This window comes from Zonotrichia albicollis, unplaced genomic scaffold, assembly GCF_047830755.1.
Source record: "Zonotrichia albicollis isolate bZonAlb1 unplaced genomic scaffold, bZonAlb1.hap1 Scaffold_212, whole genome shotgun sequence".
Taxonomy (NCBI): domain Eukaryota; kingdom Metazoa; phylum Chordata; class Aves; order Passeriformes; family Passerellidae; genus Zonotrichia; species Zonotrichia albicollis.
Window position 1 is genome coordinate 1 of NW_027428396.1, and position 17,079 is coordinate 17,079.

The 17,079-nt window shown below is 48.2% G+C and overlaps 1 protein-coding gene and 1 long non-coding RNA gene across 2 annotated transcripts; both read left to right on the top strand.

The window, feature by feature from the left end:
- The first annotated feature begins 817 nt into the window (after window positions 1-817).
- On the top strand, window positions 818-4,821 carry LOC141727710 (uncharacterized). The gene is made up of 3 exons (XR_012578661.1): window positions 818-975; window positions 4,245-4,270; window positions 4,734-4,821. It is a non-coding gene; the product is annotated as an uncharacterized LOC141727710 (long non-coding RNA).
- Window positions 4,822-6,482: 1,661 nt separating this feature from the next.
- On the top strand, window positions 6,483-16,368 carry LOC141727708 (uncharacterized). The gene is made up of 17 exons (XM_074533985.1): window positions 6,483-9,073; window positions 9,201-9,274; window positions 9,360-9,491; window positions 9,594-9,673; window positions 10,096-10,210; window positions 10,416-10,505; window positions 12,473-12,577; window positions 12,676-12,844; window positions 12,953-13,044; window positions 13,396-13,545; window positions 14,287-14,435; window positions 14,542-14,683; window positions 14,768-14,905; window positions 15,072-15,248; window positions 15,834-15,989; window positions 16,094-16,226; window positions 16,361-16,368. The coding sequence occupies exons 1-17, from the start codon at window positions 8,962-8,964 to the stop codon at window positions 16,366-16,368; spliced, it is 2,022 nt and encodes a 673-aa protein (XP_074390086.1). The 5' UTR covers window positions 6,483-8,961.
- Window positions 16,369-17,079: the final 711 nt, after the last annotated feature.

The following is a 17,079-nucleotide window of genomic DNA, read 5'->3' on the forward strand; positions in this document are numbered from 1 at the left end:
TCCCTGACCGTGTCCCCCCCTCTCCCAGCCCAAGGTGGTGTGGCTCAAGATCCAGGTGTGGGGTTCACCTGGGGAAAGGTTTTGGGGTGTCCCAATGGGGCTCTGGTTGTTTTTAGGGTGTCCCAACGGGACTATGGATGCATCCCAGGTCTGGGTGTTTTTGGGGTGCCCTGGGCTATTTTTGGGGTGCATTTTGGGGCTTCCCTGACCAGCTGTCCCCCCCTCCCAGCCCAAGGTGGTATGGCTCAAGGTGGGGTTCACCTGAGGAAGGGTTTTTGGGGTGTCCCAATGGGGCTATGGTTGTTCTTGGGGTTTTTGAGGTGTCCCAATGGGGCTGTGAACTCATCCCCGGGTCTGGGTGTTTTTGGGGTGCCCTGGGCTGTTTTTGGGTGCATTTCGGGGTTCACCTGACCAGGTGTGTCCCTCCCAGCCTCAAGATCCAGGTGTGGGGTTCACCTGAGTCCCCTCAGGGTCCTGGTGGGTTTTGGGGTGTCCCAATGGGACTATGGATGCATCCCCAGGCCTGGATGTTTTTGGGTGGTTTTGGGCTGTTTTTGGGGTACCTTGGGGTATTTTTTGGGGTTCATTTCAGGGTTCCCTGACCGTGTCCCCCCCTCCCAGCCCAAGGTGGTGTGGCTCAAGATCCAGGTGTGGGGTTCACCTGGGGAGGGGTTTTGGGGTGTCCCAATGGGGCTGTGAACTCACCCCTGGGTCTGGGTGTTTTTGGGGTGCCCTGGGCCATTTTCGGGGTTCATTTCGGGGTTCCCTGACTGTGTCCCCCCCTCCCAGCCCAAGGTGGTGTGGCTCAAGAACCAGATGGCCATCGGGGATGACCCAAGTTCCTGGCGCGGCACAGCCAGGGGGTGCTGACGCTGCTGATCCGCAAGCCGGGGCCCTTCGACGGCGGCACCTACACCTGCAGGGCTGTCAACGAGCTGGGCGAGGCCCTGACCGAGTGCCGCCTCGAAATTCGGGGTGAGGGGCGCCCCAACATGGGCCGGGGGGTCCCCACAATCACGGGGGGGTCCCCAGAATCGCGGGGGGGTCCCCAAAATCGGGAGGGGTTTCCAGAATTTTGGGTGGAGGTTGCAAATACCATTGTGAACACCTTGGGGGCGGAACGGCCAGGGAAGAAGGGGCACCCCAAAATTTGGGGGGGGTCCTGAGTGATTTTGGGGTGAGGGAGTCCCCAAAATATGGGGGGGTCCACAAAATCTGGGAGGGGGGGGTCTGTAAAATTGAGGGGGTCCCCAAAATCAGGAGCGGTTCCCAAAATTTTGGAGGGAGTTTGTGAATAGCTTGGCAAGGGTTGTGGTACCTGGGACTGATTTTGGGGTGAGGGGGGTCCCCAAAATTGGGGGGTCCCCAAAATCTGGGATGGTCCTTAGTGAATTTTGGGGTGAGGGGCGCCCCAAAATCAGGAGGGGTCCCCAGAATCGAGAGGGGTTTCCAGAATTTTGGGTGGAGGTTGCAAATACCATTGTGAACACTCGGGGGAGGAATGGCCATGGGGAGAAGGGGCACCCCAAAATTTGGGGGAGGTCCTGAGTGATTCTGGGGTGAGGGGGTCCCCAAAACTGGGGGGTCCCCAAAATCTAGGGAAGGTCCTTAGTGAATTTTGGGGTGGGGGGGGTCTCCAAAATCGGGAGGGGTTTCCAGAATTTTGGGTGGAGGTTGCAAATACCATTGTGAACACCTGGGGGAGGAACGGCCAGGGGGAGAAGGGGCACCCCAAAATTTGGGGGGGGTCCTGAGTGATTTTGGGGTGAGGGGGGTCCCCAAAATATGGGGGGGTCCACAAAATCGCAGGGGGTCCCCAAAATCGGGAGGGGTTCCCAGAATTTTGGAGGAAGTCGTGAATAGCTGGGGAGGGTTGTGGTACCTGAGATGATTTTGGGGTGAGGGGGGTCCCCAAAATTGGGGGGGGTCCCCAAAATCTGGGGTGGTCCTGGGTGAATTTTGGGGTGAGGGGCGCCCCAAAATCAGGAGGGGTTTCAGAATTTTGGGTGGAGGTTGCGAATACCATTGTGAACACCTGGGGGAGGAGTGGCTATGGGGAGAAGGGGCACCCCAAAATTTGGGGGAGGTCCTGAGTGATTTTGGGGTGAGGGGGTCCCCAAAATATGGGAGGGGGTCCACAAAATCACAGGGGGTCCCCAAAATTGGGAGGGGTTCCCAAATTTTGGAGGAAGTCGTGAATATCTGGGTAAGGGTTGTGGTACCTGAGATGATTTTGGGGTGAGGGGGCTCCCCAAAATTGGGGGGGGTCCCCAAAATCTGGGGGTGGTCCTGAGTGAATTTTGGGGTGAGGGGTCCCTAAAATCAGGAGGGGTTTCCAGAATTTTGGGTGGAGGTTGCAAATACCATTGTGAACACTCGGGGGAGGAATGGCCAGGGGGAGAAGGGGCACCCCAAAATTTGGAGAGGTCCTGAGTGATTTTGGGTGAGGGGATCCCCAAAATATGGGGGGGGTCCACAAAATCGCAGGGGTCCCCAAAATCGGGGGGGGGTCCCAAAATTTTGGAGGGAGTTTGTGAATAGCTGGGTAAGGGTTGTGGTACCTGAGATGATTTTGGGGTGAGGGGGCTCCCCAAAATTGGGGGGGGTCCCCAAAATCTGGGGGTGGTCCTGAGTGAATTTTGGGGTGAGGGGGTCTCCAAAATCAGGAGGGGTCCCCAAAATCGGGAGGGGTTTCCAGAATTTTGGGTGGAGGTTGCAAATACCGTTGTGAACACCCGGGGGAGGAACAGCCATGGGGAGAAGGGGCACCCCAAAATTTGGGGGGGGGTCCTGAGTGATTTTGGGGTGAGGGGGTCCCCAAAATTGGGGGGTCCCAAAATTGGGGGGGTCCCCAAAATCTAGGGAAGGTCCTTAGTGAATTTTGGGGTGAGGGGGTCTCCAAAATCTGGGAGAGGTCCTGATCAATTATGGGGTGAGGGGGTCCCCAAAATCAGGAGGGGTTTCCAGAATTTTGGGTGGAGGTTGCAAATACCGTTGTGAACACCTGGGGGAGGAACGGCCAGGGAAGAAGGGGCACCCCAAAATTTGGGGGAGTCCTGAGTGATTTTGGGGTGAGGGGTCCCCAAAAAATGGGGGGGGGTTCCACAAAATCGCAGGGGGTCCCCAAAATCGGGAGGGGTTCCCAGAATTTTGGAGGAAGTCGTGAATAGCTGGGGGAGGGTTGTGGTACCTGGGACTGATTTTGGGGTGAGGGGGGTCCCCAAAATTGGGGGGGTCCCCAAAATCTGGGGGTGGTCCTGAGTGAATTTTGGGGTGAGGGGTCTCCAAAATCAGGAGGGGTCCACAAAATCTGGAGGGGTTTCCAGAATTTTGGGTGGAGGTTGCAAATACCGTTGTGAACACCTGTGGGAGGAGCGGCCAGGGGGAGAAGGGGCACCCCAAAATTTGGGGAGGTCCTGAGTGATTTTGGGATGAGGGGGTCCCCAAAATATGGGGGGGGTCCACAAAATCTGGGGGAGTCCCCAAAATCGGGGGGCGTTCCCAAAATTTTGGAGGAAGTCGTGAATAGCTGGGTAAGGGTCGTGGTACCTGAGATGATTTTGGGTGAGGGGGCTCCCCAAAATTGGGGGGGGTCCCCAAAATCTGGGGGTGGTCCTGAGTGAATTTTGGGGTGAGGGGCGCCCCAATATTGGGGGGGGTCCCCAAAATCTGGGGATGGTCCTTAGTGAATTTTGGGGTGAGGGGTCTCCAAAATCTGGGGGGGTCCCCAAAATCGGCAGGGGTTTCCAGAATTTTGGGTGGAGGTTGCAAATACCATTGTGAACACCTGGGGGAGGAATGGCCAGGGAAGAAGGGGCACCCCAAAATTTGGGGGAGGTCCTGAGTGATTTTGGGGTGAGGGAGTCCCCAAAAAATGGGGGGGGGGTCCACAAAATCATAGGGGGTCCCCAAAATCGGGAGGGGTTCCCAGAATTTTGGAGGAAGTCGTGAATAGCTGGGGGAGGGTTGTGGTACCTGAGATGATTTTGGGGTGAGGGGGGTCCCCAAAACTGGGGGGAGTCCCCAAAATCTGGGGTGGTCCTGAGTGAATTTTGGGGTGAGGGGGTCTCCAAAATCTGAGGGGGTCCCCACAATTGCAGGGGGTCCCCAAAATCGGGGTGGGTTTCCAAAATTTTGGAGAGGTCGTGGATATTTGGTGAATATCTGAGACTGATTTTGGGGTGAGGGGGCTCCCAAAATTGGGGAATTGAAGCCCCCTCAATGTTTTGTCTCTCCCTCCACAGTGCCCCAGTGATGGTGACAAAAAATGGTGAGGGGGTGCTTAATTTTGGGGGGTTTAATTTTTAATTAATTCAATTAATTCATTAATTTTAATGAATTAATTAAAACCTCCCCTATTTAATTAGGGGTTTGATTGGGAAGTTTAATTGGGGGGGGTTTGGTTGGGAGGATTAATTGGGGGGTTAAACAGAAAGGTTTTGCTTGAGTTTAATTGGGGTGTTTTAATTAAGGGGTTTAATTAGTGGTTGCTTTAATTGGGGGGGTTGAATGGAGATGTTTAATTAGGGCTGTTAATTAGGGGGGCCTTTAATTGAGGGAGTTAACTGGTGATCTTTGGGGCTGTATTGGGGGGATCTTTAATTCAAGAGGTTTAATTAGGAGATTTTTAATTTGGGGGGGGTGTTTAATTGCTGGGATGGATTTTGAGGTAACATTTAAGGGCTCCCCCTCATTTTGGGGTGCTGACCCCCATTTTTGCCACCGTCCTGCAGAGCCACGGGCCCATGGTGGTGAGGAAGAAGAGTGTGTGGGTGACGAAGGCCCCATGAGCCCCAATAAAAATAAAGAATCTGAGCAATCCCCAGAGTCTTTGTGCTTCATTTTGGGGAGGGGGCACCTGAGGAATCGGGGAGTGCTTTTCCCACCTTTCCCACTTCATGGTTTCTTCTCTTTCGGTGTTTCCTGGCCCTTTTTCATTCCATTTGCTGCCTTTTCTCCCCTTATGTTTCCCTCCATTTTTGTCTCCTCACCTCAGGTTTCCCACTCTTTTCTCCCTCATTTTTCCCTTTATTCCCGTCACATTTCCCTCCCTTTTCTCCCTCACATTTGCCTTTTTTTCTCCCCTCACATTCCCCACTCTTTTGCCCCTCACATTTTCTGCTCTTTATTCCCCTCACGTTTTCCAGCCTTTCTCCCCTCACATTTCCCTCCTTTTTCCGTCACATTTCTCCCTCATGTTTCACGCTCTTTCCCCCCCTTTATTCCCCTCACATTTCCCTCCCTTTTCTCCCCTCATATTTCTCACTCTTTTCCCCTCATATTTCTTCCCCTTTTTCCCCTCACATTTCCTGCATTTTTTCCTCCCCTGTCACATTTCCCACTCTTTTCCCCCTCACATTTCCTGCTCTTTATTCCCCTCATATTTTGGGCCCTTTTCTCCCCTCACATTTCTCACTCTTTTCTTGCTTTGATGTTTAAATACAGTAATATGTTAGTTTTTGCTTCCCTTGTACCGGCTTGATGCGCGTGTGTAACCCAAAGGTGAATTAAGGTGAATTAAAGGACGAAGAGGAAGAGGAGAGGCCTTCATCAGCGACTTTGGCAAGCTCATACGTGAGGTGGCAAAGGGTCCAGAGCCCTGCACTCCGTACCCCGCGGTTATCTTTCGCTTATGCGCTGCTTTTGGAACCAAATTATCCCTTATTTTTAATCAAATTATACTGTCGATGTATATTTTTTAAACGATTTGATTAAAAATTGCTGCTGTCTCAAATATTGTTGGGTTTTTTCTTACGATGGGATAATTGGGCAAACAACAAGGGGGTTGGCTTATCAAGGGGCTGGCTTATCAGGGGATTGGTTTATCAAGGGGCTGCCTTATCAGGGGTTGGCTTATCAGGGGCTGGCTTATCAAGGGGCTGGTTATCAGGGGTTGGCTTATCAGGCGTTTCCCTCCTTTCCCCCCCTCCCATTTCCCTCCCTTTGCCCCCTCACATTTCCTTCCCTTTTCCCCCTCATGCTTCCCATTTCCCCCTCACATTTCCCCCATTTCTCCCTCACATTTTCCCCCATTTCTCCCTCACATTTCCCCCATTTCCCCCTCACATTTTCCCCCATTTCCCCCTCACATTTCCCTCCCTTTTCTCCCTCACATCTCCTGACTTTTTTCTCATTTTTTTCTCCCTTCCCCCCCTCACATCTCCTACTCTTTTGTCCCCTCACGTTTCCCGCCATTTTCGCCTGATATTTCGCACTTTACCAATCACATTTTCTGCCTTTTTTCCTCTCACACTTCCTGCTTTCCCCCCTTAAATTTCTTGGCTTTTTCCCTCGTGTTTTCCTCCTTTTCCCCCTCGTGTTTCCATTTTCCCCTCACGTTTCCCTCCCTTTTACCCCCTCACATTTCTAACTTTCCCCCTCACATTTTCTGCCCTTTTCCCTCTCACACTTCCTGCCCTTTCGTCCCCTCACATTTCCCATCCTTTTCTCCCCTCACGTTTCCTGACATTTTTCTACTCACTTTTCCCACTCATTTTCCCCTCTAGTTTCCCATTTGAAATCTCACTTTTCCTGCCCTTTTCTCCCCTCACATTTCCCACCCTTTTCCCCTCACGTTTCCAGACATTTTTTCCTCACAATTTTCCACCCTTTTCCCCCTCACATTTCTCATTTTTTACCTCATGTTTTCCACCATTTCCCCCTCATGTTTCACGCTCTTTCCTCCCCTCACGTTTCCCGACGTATTTTCCTCTCACTTTTCCCACTCTTTTTCACCCCACATTTCGCATTTTTTACCTCACATTTTCTGCCTTTTTTCCCCCTCATGTTTACAGCTCTTTTCTCCCCTCACATTTCCCACCCTTTTCTCCCCCTCACCTTTTCTACCATTTTTCCTCTCACTTTTCCCACCCTGTTTTCCCCCACATTTCCCATTTTTTACCTCCTCACATTTTCTGCCTTTTTTTCCCCTCACATTTCACGGCCTTCTCCCCTCACGTTTCCCTCACTTTACTCCCCTCACATTTCCCACCATTTTTTCCTCTCATTTCCCACCCTTTTTTCTCTTACATTTTCAGTTTTTCACCTCATATTTTCCACCTTTTTTCCCATCATATTTCATGCATTTCTCCCCTCACGTCTCCCACTCTTCCCTCCCTCACATTTCCTTTCCTTTTCTCCCCTCACATTTCCCGCCCTTGTCTCCCCTCATGTTTACTGCTCTTTTCTTCCCTCTCATTCCCTGACATTTTTTCCTCTCACCTTTCCTACCATTTTTCCTCTCATTTTTCCCACCCTATTTTCCCCCACATTTCCCATTTTTTATCTCACATTTTCGGCCTTTTCCTCCCTCATGTTTCTCACCCTTTCCCCCCCTCATGTCTCCCACTCTTTTCTCCCCTCAAGTTTCTCACCCTTTTCTCCCCTCTCATTTCCTGACATTTTTTCCCCTCTCATTTCCTGGCATTTTTTCTTCTCACCTTTTCTACCATTTTTTTCCTCTCACTTTTCCCACCCTATTTTCCCCCACATTTCCCCTTTTTACCTCACATTTCTTCCTTTTCCCCCCCTCATGTCTCCCACTCTTTTCTCCCCTCACTTTTCCTGCCCTTTTCTCCTTTCATGTTTCCTAACATTTTTCCTCTCACTTTTCCCACCCTTTTATCCCTCACAATTCTCATTTTTTGCCTCACATTTTCTGCCTTTTTTTCTCTTCATGTCTCTCACTCTTTTCTCCCCTCACATTTCCCTCACTTTTCTCCCCTCACATTTCCCACCCTTTTCTCCCCTCACATTTCCTGCCCATTTCTCTCCTCAAATTTCCTGCTCTTTTCTCCGTTCACATTTCCATTTTTTCCTCTCACCTTTCCTACCATTTTTCCTCTCACTTTTCCCACCCTATTTCCCCCCACATTTCCCATTTTTTACCTCCTCACATTTTCTGCCTTTTTCCCCTCTCATGTTTCTCACCCTTTCCCCCCTCATGTCTCCCACTCTTTTCTCCCCTCACGATTCCCATCATTTTTTCTCTCATATTTCCCACCCTTTTTTCTCTCACGTTTTCCATTTTTTACCTCACATTTCCCACTGTTTTCTCCCCTCAAGTTTCCCACCCTTTTCTCCCCTTCCATTTCCTGACATTTTTTCCCCTCTCATTTCCTGACATTTTTTCCTCTCACTTTTCCCACCCTATTTCTCCTCACATTTCCCTTTGTTTTCCTCACATTTTCTGCCTTTTCTCCCCTCAAGTTTTTTGCCATTTTCTCCCCTCATGTTTCCTGCTCTTTTCTCCCCTTACGTTTCCCACCATTTTCTCCCCCTCATATTTCCCAACATTTTTTCCCCTCACCTTTCCCACCTTTTTGCTCCTGCCTTTTTCTCCCTTTCATATTTCCCCCTCAAAATCAGCATTTCCCCTCAAGTTTTCCACTCCTGGCTGTCTCCATGTCCATCACCCTCACAGCCCTTGATCTTTTTTACTATCCATAAGTTTTGGCAGCTCAGGACTCTTTCTTTGTTTCATTGCTGCTTTTTAATAAGTTATTCTCTATAAATAAAATGATTCTGTATATTCTGTATATAATATAAAAGATTCTGTATATAATATATGCATTTCTGTATATAATATATACAGAAATGTATATAATATATACATTTCTGTATATAATATAAAAGAAATTTATTCTATATATAATATAGAAGAAATTGTTCGTTATGTAACAGGTTATGTAAGAGGGATCCACAGGTGGAACGTTCAGTTTGGAACACTGGGGGTGTCACAATGGACGCTAGGCGACACCTCCCGTGTTCCACGGAGGAGCTGTTGGTGGGACAGCAACTCCCAACCCTCAGTGTCCACCTGGACATCGACCAGAGCGGACGCAAGTGCCCAGCTGGGTGACAAACCTGCGAGCACAGCTCACTCTTGCCTTTAAATTAATACGATTTTCACTCAACTACACTTAACATCCCATTCTCTGAAGAACTCCCTTCTTCTGAAGAATGGAAGCGACTTCTCCAAGCCTGCCCATCATGAGCTGGGAGAAGCCTCGTGTTCCTAAAAAGAGCAAATATGAAGCGGAGCCAATCGAGATGACCAGGGTGGAGCAACTCAGTGAGTGAGGGGCCCTTAGGGATTGGGCAGGGCTGGGGCCTAACAGCAAACGGAAGCCATTTTCGGCTGCTTCCTCTCTGCTGTCACAGCACTCCCTGAATTTCTCCCTTCTCTCCCTCTTTGTTAGATGATTGCTGGATTCCTACTTATGCTCGCCACTTCGTGGAGTTCATCTATGATTTTGCCACCGATCCTAGCAAGGTATATCCATGTCTGATGGTGGTTGGCTCTGCTCTCTCAAGGCCCTAGGTGTCCTCATGCTGATCCGTTGTCACTGTCCCCCCAGTTCCAGGAGGAGGAGCAGAAGGAGGAGTTCCTGCACAACATCTCCAACCTGTGCAGAGAATCCATTGTCCATGTTTTCTCTGAGGACCTGACTGAGTTCTCCAATAAATACAACCTGGTGGACTTGATTGAGGTGAGGGGGCAGGGACCCTCGTTACCCTGTGAGGGCAGGGCATGGCTCTGGTGGCACTGGGTGCTGGCAGCTGCCATGTTCCAACCCAGCTGTGCTCTGCAGACCATGCTGAACCTGGAGCCCAAGGATGAGATTCGCAATCGCCTGCGGCGCCTTGCCATGCTTGCCTTTGCTGGACTGAGGTAAAGGCCCAAAGGCCTTCAGGCCTTCCCTTCCCTTCCCTTCCCTTCCCTTCCCTTCCCTTCCCTTCCCTTCCCTTCCCTTCCCTTCCCTTCCCTTCCCTTCCCTTCCCTTCCCTTCCCTTCCCTTCCCTTCCCTTCCCTTCCCTTCCCTTCCCTTCCCTTCCCTTCCCTTCCCTTCCCTTCCCTTCCCTTCCCTTCCCTTCCCTTCCCTTCCCTTCCCTTCCCTTCCCTTCCCTTCCCTTCCCTTCCCTTCCCTTCCCTTCCCTTCCCTTCCCTTCCCTCCTTTTTTCCTCTCACTTTCCCCACTCTTTTTTCCCCTCACAATTCCCATTTTTCAATGGGAATTGAAAAACACAGCACCTTTAGTGGTGCTGCAGGAGACCTTGAGGTGCTGCTCCAACCAGGCCTCTCTCTCTTGGCAGCACCATCGGGGCACTGCTGGACATCAAGAAGGTTTTAAGACTCTGCTTCAACAGCGTCTTTTTCCTTCGTCCAAGCGCGGAAATGCCGGAGGAGCAAGAAAACCTCTGCACTCGGGTGAGTTTTGGGAGCACTTGAGAAGCTTCCAGGCCTACTGGGCTGCAGATTCAGTCTCAGCTTTCCACCCTCATTTCTTCATCCCTTGCTGGGTTCCAGCACTGCCCGTTCCCGTGTCATTTCCTCACATTTTGGGGTCAGATCAGAGTCCTGGTGCTGTGAGGGACAGCGGAATCGTGACCGTTGCTCTGTGCCCCCCTTGCAGGCCCTGCTCACCATGGACACCATGCTGCAGGTGATGATGCTCAACACTCCTGGCGCCAAGCGCAGCGAGATGATGCAGGACATCCTGGAGGTCAGCACTGAGGGGGGAAGGGGGAAGGAGCCTCCCTGCAGGATTTGCTGGAGGCTTTACTTTTTTGAATTGCTAAAAATTTTAAATTAAGGGGATTAAATTAAATTAAATTAAATTAAATCTAATTTAATTTAATATAATTTAATTTAATTTATTTTAATTTAATATCAATTTGAAATTAATTTTAAATTCATTTTAAATTAATTTAAATTTTGAATTTTAATTAAGTTGTTAATTATTATTAATTATTTATTATTGTTATTAACAATTATTATTAACAATTAATTATTATTAATTATTAATTATTATTAATTATTATTAATTATTATAATAATTATATTACATATTATATATTTATATATTTTATATATTTATATAATATGATATAGATTATCTTTTATATAAAACTTATATAATATATATATAAATTAATATTAATTTATAACTTAAATATTAAAAGTTATAAAATAATATAAAATTTATTTATTGTTATTAAATAATTAATTAATTAATTAATTTAAATTTTTAATTTTTAATTAAGTTGCTTGTGTCTTGGTTTGGAAAGACAGGAGTCTTCTAAGCTTCTCCTGAAATGGAGAATGTAAACTGTCTTTATTTTTCTGAATTGCAATTAATTTTAAATTACGGGGAATGTAAACGTTCTATAATAAAATAAAATAAAATAAAATAAAATAAAATATAATATAATATAATATAATATAATATAATATAATATAATATAATATAATATAATATAATATAATATATTATAACATATATACATAATATATATATAGTATTATATATAATATTATATATAATATTATGTATAATATATTATAATAGAATATAATAATATATTTATATTATATTATATTATATTATATTATATTATGTTATGTTATGTTATATTATATTATTATATATTATATATATAATATTTATAATTTATAATATATGTAATAGACATTTTTATATATTAATATAATATAATATATATTGTATATTATATATAAGTTCTATAATATATATAAAATTAATATTAATTTATAATTTAAATATTAAAATATATAAAATATTAGAAATTTTATTTATTTATAATTAATTAATTAGTTAATTAATTAATTAAAAATTTAAATTTTTAATTAAGTTGCTTGTGTCTTGGTTTGGAAAGACAGGAGACTGCTAAGCTTCTCCTGATATGGAGAATGTAAACTTTACTTTTCTGAATTGCTATAAATTTTAAATTAAAGGGATTTAATTTAATTTAATTTAATTTAAATGACTTTAAATTAATTTTAAATTAATTTAAATTTTAAATTTTTAATTAAGTTGCTTGTGTCTTGGTTTGGAAAGACAGGGGTCTGCTAAACTTCTCCTGATATGGAGAATGCAAACTTCCTTTACTTTTCTGAATTTCTATGAATTTTAAATTAAGGGGCTCTGAAATAAATAAATAAAAAAGGATAAAATAAACAATGCTGGTCTCTAGAACAACAGAGACAACAAAGTCAGAACTCAACCTGACACTTTATGTTGGCAGCAATCTAATTGGAATTGTGATTGCAGTCTACCTGAAGTGTCAGGTGTGGTTCTGTTGGAGCAGGGTTTTGTTTTCTTGTAGAAAAGGAAACATAATTACAGTATTCTGCAGAATTACAGTGTTCTTCTTCTGAAGATCTATTGGAAGAAGAAGCAGCTGCAGTTTTTTCTGGGGAATCCAGTGGAGAAAGCCGTGCTGCTGTTTTAGATTATAAAAATTATAAATTGGATTATAAATGGATTGATAAACTGGATTATAAATACTTGGCTCCTCCCTCTGGGCGGAGCATCTCCCAATGGGATGTTACAGTTCTTATCAGTCATGCACTGATATTTAACAGCTTATCAGCAAAAGTTCTTTCTCAAGGGAAGGGAGGAAGAGAACTTTTTCTTTTTCTTCTCACCTGCATTTGCTGTGTTTGCAGGTTCTGCTGGAATACCTGCTGTCTGACAGGGCAGAAGTGCAGGAGAGAGCCATGGACAGGATTAAGGCACTCTGCCATATGCTGACTGACACTGCCCCCAAGGAGGTATGGACTGCTCACCCTCCATCCCTGTGTCCTGGCACAGCCACAGCCCCAGAACTGCCCTCAGACCTCACCTCAACCCTTCTGCTCCTCTTCCTCAGGATGATGAAGATGAGGATGAGGAAGAGGCTCCCAGAGCCCAGATCCAGATCCCAGTCCTGGGCAAGCTGCTGGGCAATCTGGTTTTCATGCTGTTCAAGCCAAATGAAAGCATGTCAACTGTGGTGGAAATTCTCAGCACCCTGATGGCGTTCCTCTCTGAGCAGAAAAGTAAGATAAGCTGTGGTGGGCTGCATTCCCCACTTAAACCTATTTGTCCTCCTTGGCCTTGTGATGGCCCCTTGTTCTTGTGTGGGTGCCACCATCACTTCTTTTTAGGTGACAATCCAGAGAGTTATGTCCAGCCCCCAGAAGATTGGGAACCTGAGATCACCTCCTGGGTGAATGCATCCAACGCCTGGAAAGTTGAGGTATGGAGCCTTGTGGGACTCTCACCTGTGGTATCAGCAGGGAGATTTGTGTGTGAAAAAGGGCACGGAATCAATGGGGACGTCCCTGGTGAAATGAGAATTGTGAGGAATTGTGGGTAAAAAAATGGGAGGAAAGGGCGGGAAATGTGAGGCGAGAAAAGAGCGGGAAATGTGAGGGGAAAAAAGAGTGGGAAACGTGAGGGGAGAAAATGGAGGGAAGCGTGAGGGGGGGGAAAGGTGGGAAAAGGGGATTAAAGGATAGGAATGTAAGGGGAGAAAAGTGGGGGAAATGTGAGGGGATAAAATGGCACTGGCTGGCACTGACCTCTGCTCCCTTCCTTCCTGCCCCAGGCCTTTGGGAGATACCTTGGGCCGGATGAGAGGATGGGAGTCGTCCTTGAGGCCATTGAGATTTTGGGACGCTTCAACATCAAGAACAAGGATGGGCCTGTGGCATTTCTGGAGGAGGTCATGAATACCCCTGAGATGTGGCTGATGGATGTAAGTGGCCTGTGGTGTGGGATTGCTTTGTCTTTGAGTCCTGCCAGGTTCCTGCCTCCATTCCCCTCCTGAAGCCACCTTGAGGCAGCTTAGCAAGATCTGCCTCACCTGCTCTTGCTGTTGTTGCTGTTTGTGCTTTTCCCTGGTATTTTGCCCAGGGTGCTGATTCCAAACCTCTGTTCAGATCTGGAATTAACCTCTGTTCAGATCTGGAGGAAGGTCTGAGCAGAAGGGCCCAGCTGAGGCACATCTTGCTTGGGGCACTCAGTGCTCACAGCCAGTGCATGGTTTGCTTGTCCTGGGAAGTGCTGCTGTGCTGATGCTGAGCTGCCCAGGGGAGCCAGTGAGGCTGCTCCTGCATTGCCTGTTGGATATTGCAGATGTGCCTCTGGGCTTGTGTGTGTTTGTGGTTTGGGGCCTGGCTGGGAGGTGTTGTGGACCTGTAGGGCACGTGGTGGAAGCTTCCAGCAGCAGCGTCTGAAAGAACAGCCTCTGTAGTTCCCCACACATGCAAAATGTGGCCCCATAAAACGCCGATAGAGTGTTGTCCCCATGCACATGAAGTATGGGAGTGCTGTCCTCAGACACCTTTTTGCCATCTGTGCCTGGCGTGGTGGCTTATTTTATCTGAATTTCCTACTTTGGCAGTGCTTTGAGATGAGTTAACTGCATTATTTAAAGGGATGGGCAGGGCTGCCCAAGATGCAGCAGCAGCAGCACCCTAACCTGTGTTCCCTGCAGGTGCCAAAGGTGGTGAGACACATCTTTCAGTATTACAACGAGCAAAACACCGCCACTGCTGACAACTTTCACTCCCTTGTTATCTTCATGGCCGATAAGTGGACTGACAAGGTCGTCACCACAGCTCTGGAGGCCACACCAATTTTCAGGTACTGGCCCTGACCCACCTGGAGGGCTTTTTTCCTGTGGGGAGGTTATGGCTGCCAGACCCAAGCCCAGGCTGCGCAGCCATGTTGACAGCGCTCTGCCTTGCAGTGACAATGTCAGCCTGTGGAAGGCCATGTTCTCCGTACGCGAAACTCTGGAGAAGGTTGTGAAGGAGCTGCAAATCCAAGTCCAGGACTGGCAGGATGACATCCTGACTGGGCAGCAGAAGTCGTGCCTCACTTTCTTAGCTGTGAGTCCTCAGGGAAAGCCCACGTGGCCTTGCCCTCAGCCGTGCCAGGGGAGCCCTGCCAACTCTCTGCTTCTTTTTTTCCAGATGCTGACCTACGGTGATGTGCTGGAGAAAAGAGTGAGGCCACTCTACAAGAACATGAGACTTGTGAAGTCTCCAAAGAAGGAAATGGTCCCTCTGGTCCTCAGGGCTCTGGAGACTCTGTCAGAGAGCGACGATATGGTGAGCAGGCATCTATCAGGGGCAGAATGTGGCACCTGGACTCTGAGGTCTCAGAGAAGATGGCGGCTTGGGGATGGTGCTCTGAATGCCCTGCCTGCCATGATGTGGCCTGCTGGCTGTTTTGAGAGCTGAAATTCTCACAGAATGGAAACTCTCTTGTACACAGGCCAAGAAAATGAAAAGCCTCCTGCCCGAGATGCTGAAATTCCTGGGAAATTGGTCCTGGGACATTTCAGTGATGGCTCTGGACATCTTCCGCAATGTTCTGGGGCAGCTGAAGAAGAAAGAGGCCAGCAGCATGGCTCTGAAGGCCGTGGAGAGACTCTGGAAACTGTTTGATGCGGTAAGGCTGAGTCTGACACCACAGAGGGGCCCTGGGAGCAGCACTGGAAGCAGGTCCTGCTTCTCTGGGCTCTCCTGGGATGGATTCTGGGCCTTGCAGCCCAGCTGGGCTTTTGTAGGAGCCTGGAGCATTGAGTCTGGTCTCAAAATAGTGGGGAATGTGAGGGGAGAAAGGGCAGAAAACGTGAGGGGGAAAGGTGGGAATGTGAGGAGAAAAAGGGCAGGAAAGGTGAGGGAAGAAAAAGGGAGGGAAATGTGAGGGGAGAAAAGGGAAGGAAATATGAGAGGAGAAAAAGGCAGGAAATGTGGGAGGAGAAAAAGAGGGAGAAACGTGAGGGGGAACAGGGAGGGAAACGTGAGGGGAGAAAATGGTGGGAAAGGTGAGGGGGAAAAGGGTGGAAAGCATGAGGGGAGAAAAGAATGGGAAATGTGAGGGGAAAAGGGAAACATGAGGGGGAAAAGGATGGGAAACATGAGGAAGGAGAGAAAGGAAGAAAATTTAAGGGGAGTAAAAGGGTGGGACACAATGGCTCTGCGGGCAGGGAGCCATTGTGTGTGAAGCTCACCTTTCCTCCTCCCTAACCAGAGAGAGGAGTGTCTGCGGGAGCGCTCCATCTCCCTCTTCAAGGAGCTGCTGGGCAAAACCACATGGAAGGACAAGGAAGCCATGAAGAGAAACTCCTGGAAGGTCATGGTCCAGCTCGTTCTTCACATCAGTGACGAGGCCCCCAGCGTGGCCAAGGTACCGATGTCTGAGCATGGCTGACATTCCTTAGGGGTCCTGGCCATTGTGGCTTGGGTTCCTTCCACAGGCCCTGGTGTCACCTCACCGCTTTTGTCCCCCAGGCCTCCAAGGAAGCCGTCATGGCTATAGCTAAGCTCTTCAAGTGGAAAGAATTCAAGGAGCTGGCTCAGAAAGAAGAGATATGGAAGATGAGCGAGTTCCTGGTGAGGATGAGCCCCAGGCTGGGAGAGGGATGTGAGGGATGTGAGGGATGTGAGCTCTGCATGTGGGCCCAAAGCCTGGAGCCTCCTCCATGGCCCTGGGATGAGGGAGAGCTCTGAGCCATGGGGCTGCTCTAAGGAATGCTCACACCTTTGTCCTCTCTCCAGCTGGCTAAGGACAGCAGCAGGGCTGAACAATATGTGCTGGAGAGCCAGCCCTATCTGCTGAGCCCTCAGGCCTCGATGCGAGAGGCGGCCCTCAGATTCTTAGGTGAGTCCCAGTCCCCAGGATCCCTTTTGTGCCCTCCCTGCCATCACAGGTGGCTTTGGCGGCCATCTTGCCTTGTTCCACCCCCGGGCTGCTGAGGGGAGGGCAGGGCGGCCATGTTGGTGAGGAGCAGGGGCTGATGGAGCTTTGTGCCCAGGGCTGGCTGCACGACGCCTGGCAGGGCGGAATGAGGCGACCATGGATGCGCTTCTCACCGGTGAGTGAGTGGGGAGCCTTGGGGGATTATTATGAGGGGAATAAAGGGAAATGTGAGGGGATAAAAGGGTGGGAAATGTGAGGGGAGAAAATGGCGGGAAACGTGAGGGGAAAAAGAGGGAAAGAAACATGAGGGGAGAAAAGGGCAGGAAAGGTGAGGGGAGAAAATGGTGGGGAACGTGAGGGGAGAAAAGGGAGGGAAAAGTGAGGGAAAAAAAGGCAGGAATGTGAGGGAGAAAAGGGAAAGGTGAGGGGAGAAAAGGGTAGAAAAACTGAGGGCAGGAAATGTGAGGGGAGAATAGGGAGGGAAACGCTTCCACAAGGCCTCATCTGGGCTCCATTTTTGTTGTAGAACTTGGATTAATGGAAACACGAGAGAAGGATCCCTCCATCGCTGCATTGG

What these genes read in the sequence shown, in the direction of transcription:
- LOC141727708 (XM_074533985.1), top strand. Translation starts at nt 8,962, where the DNA reads ATGGAAGCGACTTCTCCAAGCCTGCCCATCATGAGCTGGGAGAAGCCT. An exon ending in CTTGCCTTTGCTGGACTGAG is followed by an intron (nt 9,674 to 10,095) that starts GTAAAGGCCCAA and finishes CTCTCTTGGCAG; the next exon opens with CACCATCGGGGCACTGCTGG. An exon ending in CTGAGATGTGGCTGATGGAT is followed by an intron (nt 13,546 to 14,286) that starts GTAAGTGGCCTG and finishes TGTTCCCTGCAG; the next exon opens with GTGCCAAAGGTGGTGAGACA.